General features: G+C 37.0%; 1 protein-coding gene across 1 annotated transcript in view; it reads left to right on the forward strand.

Moving 5' to 3' along the window:
* Khc-73 (Kinesin heavy chain 73) overlaps positions 1-18536 on the forward strand; it is a 959680-nt gene that overhangs the window by 848621 nt on the left and 92523 nt on the right. The window contains exon 38 of the mRNA XM_090386270.1: positions 12643-13060. Coding sequence (XP_090242396.1) covers positions 12643-13060 — 418 coding nt within the window. The remainder of the gene's footprint in view (positions 1-12642; positions 13061-18536) is intronic.

Here is an 18536-nt window from a genome sequence, read left to right on the forward strand (position 1 = left end):
TGGAACTTGTGGGTTGGTCACTCACACACTAGTCAGACTTTTGTGGATTTATTGGATGATTGTTTTCTGCAGCAGCATGTTCGAGAGGCAACCAGAGAAAGTAATACTCTTGATCTGGTTATCAGCAGTGATCATTCGTGTATTAAGAATTTGCAGATAAAGGAACCACTAGGTGGCAGTGATCACAGTGTGCTGAAGTGGGATTTACTCAAAGAGGTAACTACCGTCAGGGGTAAAGGAAAGGGTTTTTGCTTCCGTAAAGGGGAGTACAGTGGTCTCAGACAGTTTTTAAGTTCTGTACAGTGGGATCAACTGACGATGTTACAAACAGTAAATTCTAAGTGGGAAGCATTCAAAGAATTAATCGTGGAAGCTACTAGACTTTATATACCGATTAAGAAATATCGTTCAAGGTTTAGGCCTAAATGGTTATCAAATGAACTAATGAGACTCGTGACAGAGAAGAAAAATGCATGGGATGCATATAAATTATCAGGCGACGCAGAAGCCTGTAGCAGATATAAGCTAGTCTGTAATCAGGTCACAAAGGAGGTTCGGCAGGCAAAGGCGGATTACGAGAAATCTTTGGCAAAAGATGCTAAGAAAAACAGCAAGGATTTCTTTACTTATATAAACTCTAAAAGGAAGGGGCTGAATATGATTGGTCCACTTGACATCGATGGTTCGACTGTTGATGATCCTGCTCAGATAGCAAACAAACTGAATGAGTATTTTGCATCTACATTCACACGTGAGGAATCATTACAGTTTGAAAATGGAAGAAGGTTATCAAATTGTAGCAGTGTGCTTAATGATTTTGTAATAACTGAGAGCAAAGTGGAGGAGAAATTGTTGAAGTTAAACATAAGAAAGGCACCTGGGGCGGATGGGATCTATCCAGTTATATTAAAGGAGGCGGCAAAGCAACTAAGCAAACCCTTAGCCATAATTATGAGAGCATCCTTGGATTCAGGGGAGGTTCCCACGGACTGGAGATGTGCAAATGTATCCCCAATTCACAAAGGAGGTTCGAAGGGTGACACGAATAACTACAGACCAGTTAGTTTAACTTCTGTTCCGGGTAAAATAATGGAGTCAATGGTTAAAGATGCATTGCAGGATCATCTAGACAAGACTGCAGCAATAATTCAGACACAGCATGGGTTTGTTAAGGGAAAGTCTTGTCTGACAAATTTGATTGGTTATTATGATGTGGTCACAAAGGAACTGGATGCAAAAAATAATTTTGATATCATATACTTGGATTTCAGGAAAGCTTTTGACACTGTTGCGCATGGAAGACTACTGTACAAATTGGAGCAGAATGGTATTAAGGGTAAGTTGCTACAATGGATAAAAGGATGGTTAAGTGGGAGAAGACAGAGGGTGGTAATCAATGGGTGCTGCTCTTCGTGGACTAATGTTATTAGTGGAGTCCCACAGGGTTCGGTGTTGGGGCCACTGTTGTTTTGTATATTTATCAATGATATTGATGAAGGTATATCAGGCTTAATGTCGAAGTTTGCAGATGACACGAAGGTTGGCAGGGTTGTTAATGACAGTAATGGCAGTGTGCTATTGCAACAGGATCTAGATAATTTGGGCAGATGGGCTAAGAAGTGGCAACTGAAGTTTAACCTTGACAAATGCAAAGTACTGCATATGGGTAGAAGTAACCCCAGAGAAACGTACCAACTGTGTGGTACTACACTTAAGGTGGTAGAAAATGAAAAAGACCTGGGAGTAATTGTGCAGTCAGATATGAAGTTTTCTGAGCAATGTAGACAGGCTGCTAGGGCAGGTCATGGGGTTTTGTCAATGATATATAGGAATTTTGTTAGCAGGGAAAAGGAGGTGATTGTCCCTCTGTATAAGGCAATGGTCAGGCCACGCCTTGAGTACTGCGTACAGGTCTGGAGGCCTCATTTTAGGAAGGATGTAGATTTGCTTGAGCGTGTACAGAGAAGAGCAACACGATTGGTGAGGGGAATGAAGGGATCCTCTTACCAAGAGAGGCTTAAGTTCTGCAAATTGCAGTGGCTGGAGACTAGGCACCTGCGCAGTGATCTGATTGAGGTCTATAAGGCCTTGAATGGGTTGAGCACGCTGAATTCTGATGGGATCCTCCCACTTGTTCAGAATACGAACCTACGGGGACATAAGTTCAAATTAAGAAAGGATAGATGTAGAATAGATGTGCGGAAATTTGCCTTTAGCCAGCGGGTGGTTAATTGCTGGAACAAACTTCCATCTGTCGTTGTGGAAGTTGATAGGTTAAATAAATTTAAGGAGGAACTGGACAGGCATTTGGAGGGTATGGTGTGATTTTTTTTTTTTTTTTTTTTTGGCTGATGCTGCATAAGCTCCTACACTTGCTTTCTTGCATCAAGTGCCACTACTACTACTACTACTACTAGTGGCTAATGATGCAAGAAAGCAAGATTATACAGCATCAACCAAAAAAAAAAAACTAGCAAACACTTCATTTCCATTTCATGTGTCCTCCATCCCTCTAACAGTTCATCTAGTTCTTCCTTGAATTTATTCAAATTACCTACCTTTACAACAATATAAATATACTTGGGAATTTGTTCAACAATTAACCAGAGGGTTGAAGGCAAATTTCCTCTGGCTGAAGGCAAATTTCCACACCTCCAACCTGCAACAATCCTTCTTCAGATTTGACCACAACTGCATTCCTTGTCAAAATAAATGCAGTTATATGGAAATTATGGCATAGATTTATTAAGGAGAGACCTTACATGACCAATCTGATTAGCCACTGTGGAGTAGTCAAAAAGAAACTACATGGTTAAGAAAAAAAGTTGAGATCATATGCTTAGATTTCAGTAGAGGTTTTGATACTGTTCACACTAACAACTGCTGTACAAATTGGAGCAGTAGTCCACAGTTTTGGCCTTAGGTGCAAGTTACTGCAGCAGATAAAGGAATACATCAATGTCAAGAGACAGATGGTTATTAATGGCTGCTACTCTTCGTGTACTACATTTATTAGTGAAGTTGTTCAGGGTTTAATGCTGAGCCTTTACTTTTCAGTATTTATTAATGATATTGATGAATGCATGTCAAGTTTAATGTCCAAGTTTGCTAATGTACAAGTTAGCAGGGCACATAATGACAATAATCTGAGTTTGCCACTCCAGCAAGATGAGTAAAATAGGAAGATTGGGGGCTGAAAAGTAGAGATTTAACATTGGTAAATGCAAGGTTAGCCAAACTGCATTTGGCTAGCAATAATCCCAGAATAACATATCAACTATGTGGTACCAAACTCAGTTAGGTGAGAATGAAAAAGACCTGAGGTGTGTAGTGAGGTGTGAGACACGAAATTTTCTGCACAGTGCAAACAGGCTGCTACAACAGCTCACAGGGTTCTAGCAATGATGTACAAGAATTTTGCAATCAGCAACAAGGAGGTGATTAACCCATTCTATAAGGCAATGGTTCGGCCACATCTTGATTATGGCATATATTTTTCTTTTTCAAATGCACAGTATCAAACTTCTGTCAACATATTAGATTAGAAGAAAAGTTCACCTTTGTTTCTGAGGAAAGACAAAGCATGTTTGGTTGAGTTGGCCTCTCCACAATTTTTTTTTTGCTCTTATTCATTTTGATATTTTTATTTTTGATGTTTCGATTTATATATTGATATAAAATTTGTAAAATAATAAGAGGGGTTTACCTCAATATAGTACGTAGAACACTTCCGTATGATACTCTCCAGAAATTAAAACGAAAAAAATTGAAAAACTTACATTAGAGTAAAAAATAATTAAAAACTAATTCCGTATGATAATTTCTGGAGAGTATCATACGGAAGTGTTCTACGTACTATATTGAGGTAAACTCCTCTTATTATTTTTCAAATATTAATATCAACACGGAACGCATTGAGCATTCATACTATCTAATTGATATAAAATATCAAAATCGAAGTATCGATCGAAAGATTCTTCTACAGTTCAGAACGTGCATCCATTCTTGCTTCACTAGTATTGATATAAATTGCCATCAAAATTTGATGTCTTATTTCAGACATCAAACAGTCCTTCCAAAAGGACTCTGTGGCGATTATAGCTCTCGGTCGCCACCCCTTACACAGATTCCTAGTATATGCAAAGGGCGCCGAAATAATCTTTCTGCCCAGGGAATGGGAATACCTTAGTCCAGCCCTGACTAGGCACCTGCAAAGATATTTCATTGAAATGTTTTTAAACCTTTAAATTAATTAATTTCACTAAACTAAATGCTAATGGCATCCTTATAGTTGCAGAGTTACTCGTAGAGTCACTATTTCTCAGACAACATGCACACACACATAAAAGAACATAAATTTAAATTGGAAAAAAGGATAATTGCAGAACAGATGGGTGAAAATTTGCTTTCATCCAGAGAGTAATCAATTATTAAAACATACTTCCATCTGGTGTTGTGGAACTGGGTAGGTTAAATAAATTTAAAGGATTAGACAAATTATTACAAGGGGGGGGGGGGGTAGCAAATGAAGTGGTTTTTTTTTTTTTAAATGCTGATGCTTTTACATGCTTGCATCCTTGTATTATGCTAATGCACTAATAAAACCCAAATCGAATAAAATCAAAATGAAATCCTTGTATTATGTTGCTACTAGTAATACTAATACTAACTTCATAAAATAATTCAAATTGCAGTTACTGTTATCAAGAACAGTGATTCCGTGTCTTGGTAAACCCCTTCCCTTTTTCAGTAATTAATAAATTTTTTTTAAATGAAATATTCTCTTCACTATACAGAATTTAATATTATCATTAGTAGAGGCATATGATGCAAGAAAGCAAGCTTATATAGCATCAGCCAAAAAAAAAAACCCTTCCCATTTCACCCATCCATTCACACCAAATGCTTGTCTAGTTCTGCGTTGAACTTGTTTAAGTTGAACTCCACTACAACAGATGGAAGTTTTTTCCACCTATCAACTGCTCACTGGCCAAAAGGCAAATTACTACACATCTATTCTACAATTTTCTTTCCTCAATTTGAATTTATATCTACTCAAGTGAATAATCTGAGCTAGAGGAAGAATCCAATCAGCATTGAGCTTGCTCAAACCATTCAAGGCCTTATACACCTCAATTAGATCACCTCCCAGGTGCCTAGTTTCCAGATGCTGCAATTTGCAGAACTTAAGCCATTCTTGGTAAGAGCAACCCTATGTTCCACTCCAATCTCATTGCCCTTCTCTATACTTGCTCCAGAAGCTCTACATCCTTCCTAAAATGAGGCTTCCAGACTGTATGCAGTAGCAGGGTTGTTAATGACAGTAATGATAGTGCACTACTGTAACAGGATCTGGAAAAGTTGAGCAGATGGGCTAAGAGGTGGCAACTTAAGTTTAACATTGACAAATGTAAATTACTGTATATGCGCTTGACCATTGCCGTATACAAGGGGACAATCACCTCATTGTCCCTGCTAGAAAAATTTGTTTATATCATTGACAAGACACCTTGGGCTACTCTTGCAGCTTGTCTGCACTGCTCAGAAAACTTCAAATCTGACTACATAATTACCCCTCAGGTCCTTTTAATTCTCCGCTACCCTGAGTGTAGTACTATCCAGTTGGTACATTACTCTGGGGTACCTGCTACCCATATACAGTACTTTACATTTGTCAATGTTAAATTTCAGTTTCCACCTCTCAGTCCATCTGCTCAACTTTTCCAGATCCTGTTACAGTAGCACACTGTCATTACTGTCATTAACAACCCTGCTAACCTTAATATTGTCTGCAAACTTAGACATTAACCCTGATATACCTTCATCAATATCATTAATAAATACAGAAAACAGCAATGGGCCCAACACCAATCCCTGGGGTACTCCACTAATAACATTAGTCCGTGAAGAGCAGTGGGCATTGATTACCACTCTCTGTGTTCTCCCACTCAACCATCCTTTTATCCATTGTAGCAACTTGCTCATAATGCCATACTGTTCTAATTTGTCAGTAGTCTTCGATGTGCAACAGTATCAAAAGCTTTCCTGAAATCCAAGTAGAGTTAGTTCCCAACTGTACGAGTTAATTTGTTTCTAGCGCTCTCATACAGCGGGAATTTATTTCCCATAGACACAATGTTAAAAACAGGGGTTAAGTTCTCACCAATGAAATTAGCTAGCTAATTAGTTTGTTTAAACGATGATTGATTTATCCAAAGAAATGAAAACATAGCCTGTAAAATCAAGCAAATTATAATTTAAATAAGTTATTTATGACTTACAAATGTTAAAGAATGTTTATTCTTCATCATCATCGACTAAATACACACTCAATGATCACTCATTGTTGGGTCAGCACTCGTTGGTTTGTTGCACAAGGAATCGTCTTCTTCAGAAATGCTTCAAGAGGCGTTTTTTTTTTTTTTTCTAAGATAATTTCTTCTCTTCTCCTTTCTTTATAAATCTCATCGCTTTTCTTTACAAATTTCACTATAGCATGCATAAGCATTTTTTAACGGCATGCACAAATTGCAACTAACTAACAAGATTTGTGTGGAGTAACAAGTGTTACGAAGCATAAAAAAAAAAAAGGAATGAAGAGAAGGTTCTGAAAATGTATTTGTTTTTTATACGATTGAAGATTTCAGTGAAGGGGAAACACATTTCACCATAATAACGTAAAAACCAACACAAATTCCAGCTATTGGTATTTTTGCAAATGCAATAACATCGAGTTTACTACTATTTTATAATTATTTGCACTAACAGAAAAGCCCAATAAACCGGAAAGTGCAAATTATTTTTGTTTTATGGTAGTGACTTCCAGAAATATGCTTTAGAAAAATATCACAAAGGCATTCAAAATTGAAACAGAACATATGATAAAGATGAAAGTGTAGTGTGTTTTAATGATTTGAATTGGTAACTAACACAATTTACATTATAAAAATGACCTTTTAGAGAGATAAATAGCTTACTTATATAGCGAAAATTTCCAACTACCGAGGTCTTGGAACGAATAACTAAAAAAAAATGTGTTACTGAGTTCACAATACGATATTTTCACAATACAATGTCTCTGGAATTGATTAATATCATAAAGTGGGGGCACTGTATTGTATAGCTACGCACGTGGTCTGAATGTTTTACTTTTAATATTTTCAATTTTGTTGATACTTGATATTTGGAAGGAAAAAAAAAAAAAAAAACCTCGTAAACCGGGGAACTCGCAAAGCGAAAACTCGTAAAGCGGGAACTGCCTGTATATGATATCAAAATTATTTTTTGCATCCTTTGTCAGTATCCAATCAAATTTGTCAGACAAGACTTCCTCTTAACAAACTCATGCTGCATCTGAACTATAACTGCAGTCTTGTCAAGATGATCCTGCGTTGCTTTTTTAACCAGTGACTCCATTATTTTCCCTGGAACAGAAGTTCTGTAATTGCTCGTGTTGTCTGTAATTACTCGGCGCCTCCGTAGCCAGGTGGGCAGGAGCAGCAGTGCATAGTACACGCTTCTTGATCAGACCGGGGTTCGAGCCCGTGACCTCCAAATACAGAGGATGCGGAAAGGTCAGGAAATGACCACCGCATATCCCCGGACCAATATGGCCTTAGTTGTTAATGCTCCTAAAAAACCAAATAACAACAACAACAACTGTAATTACTCGTGTCACCCTTTGTGAACTGGGGATACATTTGCACATCTCCAGTCCATGGGAACCTCCCCTGAGTTCAAAAAAGCTTTTATAATTAAGGGTAAGGGTTTGCTTACTTCCTCTACTGCTTCCCTTAATATAAGTGGATAATTCCCATCCACCAGGTGCCTTTCTTTTGTTCAATTTCAAGAATTTCTCCTCCACGTTGCTCTCAGTTATGACAAAATCATTTGGCTCCCTGCTACAGTTTGATAAGCTTCTTGTCGCCACTTCCCTACAGACTTCCTCATGTCTGAATGTAGATGAAAAATAATCATTCAGTTTGTCAGCTACTTCAGCAGGTTCATCAACAATTGAACTGTCGATGTCAAGTGGACCAATCTGATTCATCCCCTTCCTTCTAGAGTTTGCATAAGTAAAGAAGTCTTTACTGTTTTTCTTTGCATCCTTTGCCAAAGATTTCTCGTAATCTGCCTTTGCTTGCCTAATGTCCTTTGTGACTTGATTACAGACTATCTTATATCTACCATAGGCATCTGTGTCTCCTGATAATTTATATTCATCTCATGCATTTTTCGTCTCTGCCATGTCTCATTATTTCATCTGACATCCATTTAGATCCAAACCTTGAACAGTATTTCTTAGTTTGTATGAAAAGCCTAGTAGCTTCCATGATTAATTCCTTGAATGCTTCCCATTTAGAATTTGCTGTTGGTAACATCATCAGTTGGTCCCACTGTATAAAATTTAAAAAATCTTTGAGACCACTGTAGTCACCTTTACAAAAGCAAAAACCCTTCCCTTTACCCCTGATGGTAGTTACATCTTTAAGTAAATCTCACATCAGTACACTGCAATCACTGCCACCTAGTGGTTCCTTTATCTGCAGATTCTTAATGCATGAAGAATCACTGCTGATAATTAGATTAAGAGTATTACTCCCTCTGGTTGCCTCTCGGATATGCTACTGTAGAAAACAGTCATCCAATAAATCAACAAAAGTCTGGCTAGTGTGTGAGTGACCAACCCACAAGCTCCAGTCTATATCTGGGAAGTTAAAATCCCCCATTATAAGACATTCTTATTTACTGTCCCACTCTATTTCTCTGTATAGTTTGTTGAACTCATCAGAGTCATTAGGCCTATAACATACTCCTACTCTTAACTCGGTTTTCCCAGTGCTTAGGTCACACCAAAATGACCCAACACTGCACTATCTGCCGATGTCAACTGGATGCACTTTCTTAGATTTTATGTGTTTCTTAACTAAGAGCATCAACCCCTCCTCCCCTTCTATCCTTTCTGTACACGTTGTACTCCCCAAATTCCAATTCTGCATTCCTTTTCTCTGGTGACACCATGTTTTTGATCCCAGCAACATCAGCCTTTGATCAGTCTTCATCATCAGTCTTTATTTATTAAAAATAAAGCTTCTGTAATACATAAAATGTAACATATTTAAAATAAAATCAGAATTTCTGATGTCATCAATTTTTAGTTAAGTGTATAATATTAAAATATAATTATACACCTCAATCAGATCACCTCACAGGTGCCTAGTCTCCAGATTCTGCAATTTGCAGAACTTAAGCCTTTTAAGTTTAACATTGACAAATGCAGTGACATTGACAAATGCAATCACTGCATTTGTCAATCCCTTTGTTCCCCTCACCAATCTTGCTGCCCTTCTCTCTACTCATTCTAGCAAGTCTATATCCTTCCTAAAATGAGGTCTCCAAAACCTGTACACAGTACTCAAGGCATTGCCTGACCATTGCCTTATACAAAGCAATAATCACCTCCTTTTCCCTACTAGTAAAATTCCTATATATCATTGATAATAGCCATTGACCTGCTATGGCAGCCTGTCTGCACTGCTCAGAAAACTTCGTATCTGACTGCATAATTACTCCCAGGTCTTTTACATTTTCTACCACTCTAAGTGTAGTACCACACAGTTGGTACATTTCTCTGAGGTTACTTCTGCCCATATGCAGTACTTTGCATTTGTCAACTTTAAACTTCAGTTGCCGCTTCTCAGCCCATCTGCCCAAATTTTATAGATCCCGTTGCAGTAGCACACTGCCATTACTGTCATTAACAACCCTGCCAACCTTTGTATCATCTGCATACTTGGACATTAAGCCTGACATACTTTCATCAGTATCATTGATAAATATACAAAACAACAGTGGGCCCAACACCGAACCCTGGGGAACTCCACTAATAATGGTAATCAATGGTAATCCATTGATTACCATTCTCTGTCTTCTCCCACTCAACCACCCTTTTATCCGTTATAGCAGCTTGCCCTTAATACCATACTGCTCCAATTTGTACAGTAGTCTTCGATGTGCAACAATTTCAAAAGCTTTCCTGAAATCCAAGTATATGATATCAAAATTATTTTTTGCATCCAGTTTTGTCAAATTTGTCAGACAAGTCTTTCCCTTAACAAACCCATGCTGTGGGTTTCCTAAAAAAACCCATGCTGTGTCTAAATTATTACTGCAGTCTTGTCTAGATGATCCTGCAATGCTTTTTAACCAGTGACTCCATTATTTTCCCCTGAGTCCAAGGATAATCTTTGATCATTTTTGGAAAATATTCCTAAATGTCACTTGCAGTAACCTTGAATGATCTCTAATATTTTATTTGACATTTTGGTTGTATCCACAATATATGAAATGCTAGAATGTGTGCAGAAATAAAATTAGTAAATTAAATGATTGGCAAAAGTCAGTGTTATGAGTGCTATTAATTATTATTGTAAGTAATGTCCAAAGCCATTTTTATTATGTAGCATTGAACAAAGTATTTGTTACTTAGTATAAGGCACTGATTTAATACTGTGACAGTAATATACATTTCCACTAGAGCAATATGTTTTATTTAGAGTAGTGCAATGCCTCCCCCACCTTTTTTTTTTTTTTTTTTGATAATTAGAAACTCCTGCTGCTGATTATCGTAAAATAATGTAAGCATTATTTCCTTAACTTAAACTTTAATGGTTTTAAAGTACTACTGAATTACATTTTTAATAATCTATATAATAACTACAGTATTATTTATAGTACTTTTTATATTCATTTGAATATATTATTTATAATTTCACATAGAAATGCTTACCTGCAATGCACCAAATTCTTTAGCACCAAAATTACCACTAGTAACTGCTTTTAATATACAAAAGGTGTATCTTCTGAAATGCTTGGTGGTTTTGAAATAATCCAAATACATGAAAGCAATAAAAACTATATACAGATCTATATAAAATTATATTTTCAATAAATACAGTAGACTCGATTTTCCAGGATAAATGTTAAAAAACAAATCCTAGATAATCGATTTCCCAGTTAATCCAAAAATACAGAAGTCCCCGACATACGTAAGAGATACGTTTACAGGACTTCTTATTTCGTTGAGTTTTACGTAACTCGGGAATGACTAATAACATATTGCTACTATATAATTATTGACAAATCTGAATTCAGCGCGATACTTGTTAATGGTTGACCATTTTCATACATCCTTATTATTTTAATTTTCTGATCCAAATCGATCGCTTTCCTTTTCTTGGTAGATTTACTAGAAAATGAAATTTTCTGTAAAGAACTTCAAAGAGTTAAGGCAAAAACTCACTATTCATATTTTACTAAAGCACATTTCTGGAGGTCACTACCATAAAACAATAAAAACAATTTTCACACACTCTCTCTCTCTCTCTCTCTCCTCTCTCTCTCTCTCTCTCTCTCTCTCTCTCTCTTTCTCTGGGTAATTCAAAAAAATTTTTTTTGGCTGGTGCAGCATAAGCCTTAGGCTTCCTTGCACCATATGGCTAATAATAGTAATAGTAAATGGGTAGTAAAACTGGATCGTATTGCATTTGCGAAAATACCAATAGCTGGAGTTCTGTGGATTTTACGTTATTATGATGAAATGTGTGTCCTCTTCACTGGAATCTTCAGTCATATAAAAAAAAAAAACCATAAATAAATTGTAAGAATCTTCTCTTCTTTCCTATTTTTTGCTTGTTACTTTGTATCTCACTTGTGTAATTTGTGCGTGCCATGATCGTTGTTATTGATTGCTTGTTTTATTTTTTTATTTATTTATTTTTTTGTTGTTGTTTTAAATTTTACGATCCTAAAAAAAAAAAAAAAAAATTTGAGCGAAAAAACATTTCCGTAAGTCCGTAGTTGCATAAGTTGTAGACTTACTGTATTGAAAAATGTTCAGCAACCTATGTAAAAATGTGGTGATAGATAAAAAAATGAAAAAACTTGCACGCACTACTTGTGTGTCCAATACGATGCTTCCCTTTATTTGATGTTGCGTATGGTTTGGTTACCAACATTATAATGGTTCTTTAAGGATTTAATGGATGCACCGTTTTCAAATTTTTGAATAATTTCAAGTTTTTGTTTAACTGAAAGTGCAATTCTTTTGCATTTATCCATCATTTTCGCAATTTCTAAACAAAAAAAAAAATATATATATATTTACTATAAAAAAAAAAAAAATTTCGACTTCCCTGACAAATAACAAAACAAAATGTGTCTTTTTGTGGTGCAGCGGAACACAACAATTGACACAATGCACTAAAACAAACTAAACAATAATAGGTACATTATCTCCCAATGATGACTTATAACGCTTCTTGTCACTTATTTATGACTCTCAAAACATCTGTTTATACCCATTCTATTTATTACTTGAATTTTTTTTTTTTTTTTTTTTTTAATTTGGAGTCTTGTCCCGGTTAATCCGATCCCAGTAAATCGAGAATCTGCTGTAAATTGAAAAATTTATGAAAATTCATGAAAATCCTATCTTATCTGAAAATGAAAATAAGTGCATCAATATCATTCATTTTTTTAACTATTTGATAATTTTATATTGGTTATTTTCTATTTCATTTCCATGTTCACGTCTTACTTTTTTTCATGTACATATCAAACTTTTTTTTATTTTTCTTATAGCAAAGAGTTACCCCCACCTCTACTGCCTGAAGTAATGCCATCCATTCCAGTGAATTACACAGAGGAACATTGGACTAATCTTGAAAACATGGAAGATAAGCAAGTTTCACTACCTGCTTTACAGCCCATAACTTCCACACCTTCTAAATCTAAATTAAATGAACAGTTTTGTGAGGAGAACTCATCAGTAAATGAAGATAATAAATTTGTAGTTCAAGAAACTGTGGGAAATATAATTTCAGACATTTGTGAAGTGCAAAACATGCTTCCAGAGGTGAATGTTTTTCATGTGAATGAGGGATTATCTGAATCCAATTTAGTTCATCTTCCTGTGGATGTGGGAGTGGAAAAACTAGTTAAATCAGCTGAAAATCTGTTTCTTCATGATGACGTTATCACTGAAGAAAAAGAAAAAATGGTATGTTTTATTTAATTTTGTTTTAAAACTAATAGAAATTTTTAAGTTATATTTTAATAATAATTTTATGAAAAACTCTCAGAAAGTGATTCTCTTAGCTCTAACAGACAGGCACTTTCATACGTCTTTAAATATTTTAGTAAATCCTGCACAAATTTTTTTGTAATTCACTGAAATTAGTAATGAGCAAATATTTTCACTTTGAAGTAGATGGTAAACTTAGAAACTCAAACAAACACAGTGCCTGTTATAGTTAAGAAATAAAGTATACCATGTGACCTATCATACCACTAATCTCAAAGGATATCGGGATTAGTAGTTGGGGTTGGATTTGAAAGTGTCTGCAATTCTGCCCAGACACGATAGGAGGGAGTATATGATGAGAGCCTTGTCGATCAATTCGGCCCTGGAAAGATTGTGCAAGCTCAAGGGGTAGAATTTTTTTCAGCCTGGACTGTACTTGTTACAGTCCAGGCTGAAACAGGAGAGACTGCTTCTACAGGGATGGGATACACTTAAACAGAAAGGATGCAAAAATATTTGCTGATGCTATCGAGGCAGTGTTAGGTGGGTCAGAAAACTGTTAGCTTGGAGGGATACAAGGACTAATAGATTAACAGCAGCCACTGGCAAAGGTGAAAGTGATTCTTGTACTGCTACTATTGAATTGAATTGAAATTCAACCCTAGCAGCCTGGAAAACAAGATGCAGGGTATTTTTCAGAGACTGCTGGGAGTCATTGCGGTACAAGTAAACACATGGGTTGTGTTAGGGTAGCTAAGAATAGGAACAGGTGCATATATACTTGCGTATACACCAATGTTAGGAGTTTGGTAAATAAATTTGATGAATTTGAGGTATTGCTCAAAACATAAAGGCAGATATTGTTGGGATATCAGAGATGTGGTATCACACAGATATAAGGAATGCAGAACTGGAATTTGGGGAGTACAAAGTGTACAGGAAGGATAGACAGGATAGGAAAGGAGGAGGGGTTATGCTATTAGTAATAAACACATAAAATCCGAGGAAGTGAAGCCAGTCAATATCGCTGGACAGTGCAGTGTCAAATCAGTTTGGTATGACATAAGCATTGGGAGATCAAAATTGAGAGTTGGAGTGTGTTATAGGCCTAATGACTCTGATGAGTATAACAAGAAACTGTACAGGGAAATAGAGTGGTCCAGTAAATAAGAGAGTCTTATAATGGGGATTTTAATTTCCCAGATATTGACTGGAATATGTGGGTTGGTCACTCACACACTAGCAAGGCTTTTGTGAATTTATTGGATGATTGTTTTCTACGTCAGCATGTTCGGGAGGCAACTAGAGGGAGTAATACTCTTGATCTGATTATCAGTAATGATTCTTCATGCATTAAGAATCTGCAGATAAAGGAACCACTAGGTGCCAGTGATCACAGTGTGCTGAAGTGGGATTTACTCAAAGAGGTAACTACTATCAAGGGTAAAGGGAAGGGTTTTTGCTTTCGTAAAGGCAACTACAGAGGTCTGAGACAATATTTAAATTCTATATGGTGGGACCAACTGATGAAGTTACCAACAGCAAATTCAAAATGGGAAGCATTCAAAGAAATAATCTTAGAAGCTACTAGGCTTTTCATACCAACTAAGAAATATTGTTCAATATTTAGGCCTAATTGGATGTCAGATGAACTAATTACACATGTGACAGAGAAGAAAAATGCATGGGATACATATAAATTAACAGGTGACACAGAAGCCTATGATAGATATAAGCTGGTCTGTAACCAAGTCACAATGGAGGTTAGGGAGGCAAAGGCAAATTACGAGAAATCTATGGCAAAGGATGCAAAGAAAAACAGCAAAGAGTTCTTTACTTATGTAAACTCTAGAAGGAAGGGGAAGAATCAGATTGGTCCACTTGATATTGATGGTTCAACTGTTGATGATCCTACTCAGGTGGCTAACAAACTAAATGAGTATTTTGCATCTACATTCCCAAATGAGGAATTATTCAGTGAGGGGAATACCAGAGGTGAGTTAAACTCTGGCAGTGAACTAGATGATTTTGTAATAATTGAGAGTAAAGTGGAGGAGAAATTGTTGAAGATAAACATAAAAAAAGGCACCCGGGGTGGATGGGATCTATCCAGTTATATTAAAGGAGGCAGCAAAGGAAGTAAGCAAACCCTTAGCCATAATTATGAGAGCTTCCTTGGACTCAGGGAAGGTACCCATAGACTGGAAATGTGCAAATGTGACCCCAATTCACAAAGGAGGATCAAAGGCTGACACAAGTAATTATAGACCTGTTAGTTTAACTTCTGTTCCAGGAAAATTAATAGAGGCACTGGTTAAAGCAGCACTGCAGGGTCATCTAGACAAGACTTCAGTTATAGCTTGGACAGAGCATGGTTTTGTTAAGGGAAAGCCTTGCCTGACCAATTTGATTGGATACTATGTGGTCATAAAGGAACTGGATGCAGGGAATAACTTTGATATCATATATTTGGATCTTAGAAAGGCTTTTGATAGGGTTGCACATGGAAGACTCCTGAAAAAATTGTAGCAGTGTGGCACTGGAGGCAAATTGCTGCTATGGATAAAGAGATGGTTGAGTGGGAGAAGACAGAGAGTGGTAATCAATGGACACTGCTCATCGTGGACTAATGTTATTAGTGGAGTCCCTCAGGATTCAGTATTGGGTCCATTATTGTTTTCTGTATTTATAAATGATATTGATGATGGTATATCAAGCTTAATGTCCAAGTTTGCAGACAATACAAAGGTTGGCAGGGTTGTTAAGGACACTACTGACAGTATGCTGCTGCAACAGGATCTGGAAAGGTTGAGCAGATGGGCTGAGAGGTGGCAAATGAAGTTTAACATTGACAAATGTAAAGTACTACATTTGGGAAACAGCAACCTCAGAGCAACATATCAACTCTGTGCTACACTGACAGTGATAGAGAATGAAAAGGACCTGGGGTTAATTGTGCCGGCAGATACGAAGTTCTCTGTGCAGTGCAGACGGGCTGCAAGTGTAGCTCATGGTGTCTTATCAATGATATACAGGAATTTTTCTAGCAGGGATAGGGAGGTGATTATTCCCTTGTATAAGGCAATGGTCAGGCCACACCTTGAATACTGTATACAGGTTTGGAGGCCTTATTTTAAGAAGGATGTAGAACTGTTGGAACGAGTACAGGGAAGAACAACAAGATTAGTGAATGGAACAAAGGGTTGCTCTTACGAAGAAAGGCTTAAGATTTGCAAATTACAGTGTCTGGAGACTAGGCACCCGCGAGGTGGTTTGATTGAGATGTATAAAGCCTTGAATAGTTTGAGCATGCTCAATGCTGATGGGATTCTTCCTCTTGCTCAGAATAATCACCCTAGAGGGCATAAATACAAATTGAGGAAAGTCAGATGTAGGATGGATGTGCGGAAGTTTGCCTTTAGCCAGCGGGTAGTTGGTTGGTGGAACAGACTTCCATCCTTTGTTGTGGAAGTTGATAGCCTAAATAAATTTAAGGCTAAACTGGACAGGAATTTGGAGAGAACTGCTCTTGAACAATTTCTCCTCCACTTTACAGGGGTGAAATGGGAATGTAATTTTTTTTTTTTTTTTTTTTGGCTGATGCTGCATAGGCTTGCTTTCTTGCATCATATGCCTCTACTAATGCTAACTAATGCTAATTAAGCCTGATATACCATCATCAATATCATTAATGAATACAGAAAACAACAATGGATCCAACACTGAACCCTGGGCGACTCCACTAATAACATTAGTTCACGAAGAGCAGTGTCCACTGATTACCACTCTCTATCTTCTCCCTCTCAACCATTCCTTTATCCATAGCAGCAATTTGCCTCCAATGCCATACTGCTCTAATTTGTACAGCAGTCTTCCTTGTGCCACAGTATCAGAAGCCTTTCTAAGATCCAAAGATATATCAAAATTATTCTTTGCATCCAGTTCCTTTGTGACTACATCATAATATCCAATCAAATTGGTCAGACAAGACTTACCCATACCTTAACAAACCCATGCTGTCTCCGAGCTATCACTGAAGTCTTGTCTAGATAATCCTGCAATGCTTCTTTAACCAGTGCCTTCATTAATTTCCCTGGAACAGAAGTTAAACTAACAGGTCTGTAATTACCTGTCTCCCCCTTTGATTCTCCTTTGAGAATTGGGGCACATTTGCACATTTCCAGTCCATGGGTACCTCCCCTGAGTCCAAGGAAGCTGTTATAATTATGGCTAAGGGTTTGCTTACTTCCTTTGCTGCCTCCTTTAATATAACTGGATAGATTCCATCCACCCCAGGTGCCTTTCTTATGTTTATCTTCAACAATTTCTCCTCCTCTTTACTCTCAGTTATTACAAGATTATCTAGCTTACCGCCAGAGTTTAATACACCTCTGGTATTCCCCTCCCTGAATAACTTCTCAGGTGTGAATGTAGATGTGAAATATTCATTAAGTTTGTTATCTACTTGAGCAGGAACATCAACAGTTGAACCATCAATATCAAGTGGACCAATCTGATTCATCCCTTTCCTTCTCGAGTTCAAGTATGTAAAGAACTCCTTTCTGTTTTTCTTTGCATCCTTTGCCAGAGATTTCTCGTAATTGGCCTTTTCCTGCCTAACCTCCATTGTGACTTGGTTACAGACCAGCTTATATCTATCATAGGCTTCTGTGTCACCTGTTAATTTATATGTATCCCATGCATTTTTCTTCTCTGTCACATGTGTAATTAGTTCATCTGACATCCAATTAGGCCTAAATATTGAACAATATTTCTTAGTTGGTATGAAAAGCCTAGTAGCTTCTAAGATTATTTCTTTGAATGCTTCCCATTTTGAATTTGCTGTTGGTAACATCATCAGTTGGTCCCACCATATAGAATTTAAATACCACGTAGTCACCTTTCCGAAAGCAAAAACCCTTCCCTTTATACCTGGTGGTAGTTACCTCTTTGGGTAAATCCCACTTCAGCGCACACTGTGATCACTGCCACCTAGTGGTTCCTTTATCTGCAGATTCTTAATGCATGAAGAATCACTACTGATAATCAGATCAAGAGTATTACTCCCTCTAGTTGCCTCCCAAACATGCTGCTGTAGAAAACAATCATCCAGTAAATCCACAAAAGGCTTGCTAGTGTGTGAGTGACCAACCCAAAAATTCCAGTCAATATCTGGAAAATTAAAATCACTCATTATAAGACACTCTGATTTCCTTGCCCACTCTATTTCTCTGCAGAATTGCTCATTATACTCATCAGATTCATTAGGCCTATAGCACACACCTACTCTCACTTTTTCTTTCCCAGTGCTTATGTCACACCAAACAGACTCAACATTGCATTGTCCACCAACATTAATTGGATGCACTTCCTTAGATTTTATGTGTTTCTTAACTAACAGCATAACCCAACCTCTCTTCCTGTCCTGTCTGTCCTTTCTGTACACATTGTA

Source organism: Mastigoproctus giganteus, chromosome 12, assembly GCF_048544385.1.
Source record: "Mastigoproctus giganteus isolate SK-2022 chromosome 12, ASM4854438v1, whole genome shotgun sequence".
NCBI lineage: Eukaryota > Metazoa > Arthropoda > Arachnida > Uropygi > Thelyphonidae > Mastigoproctus > Mastigoproctus giganteus.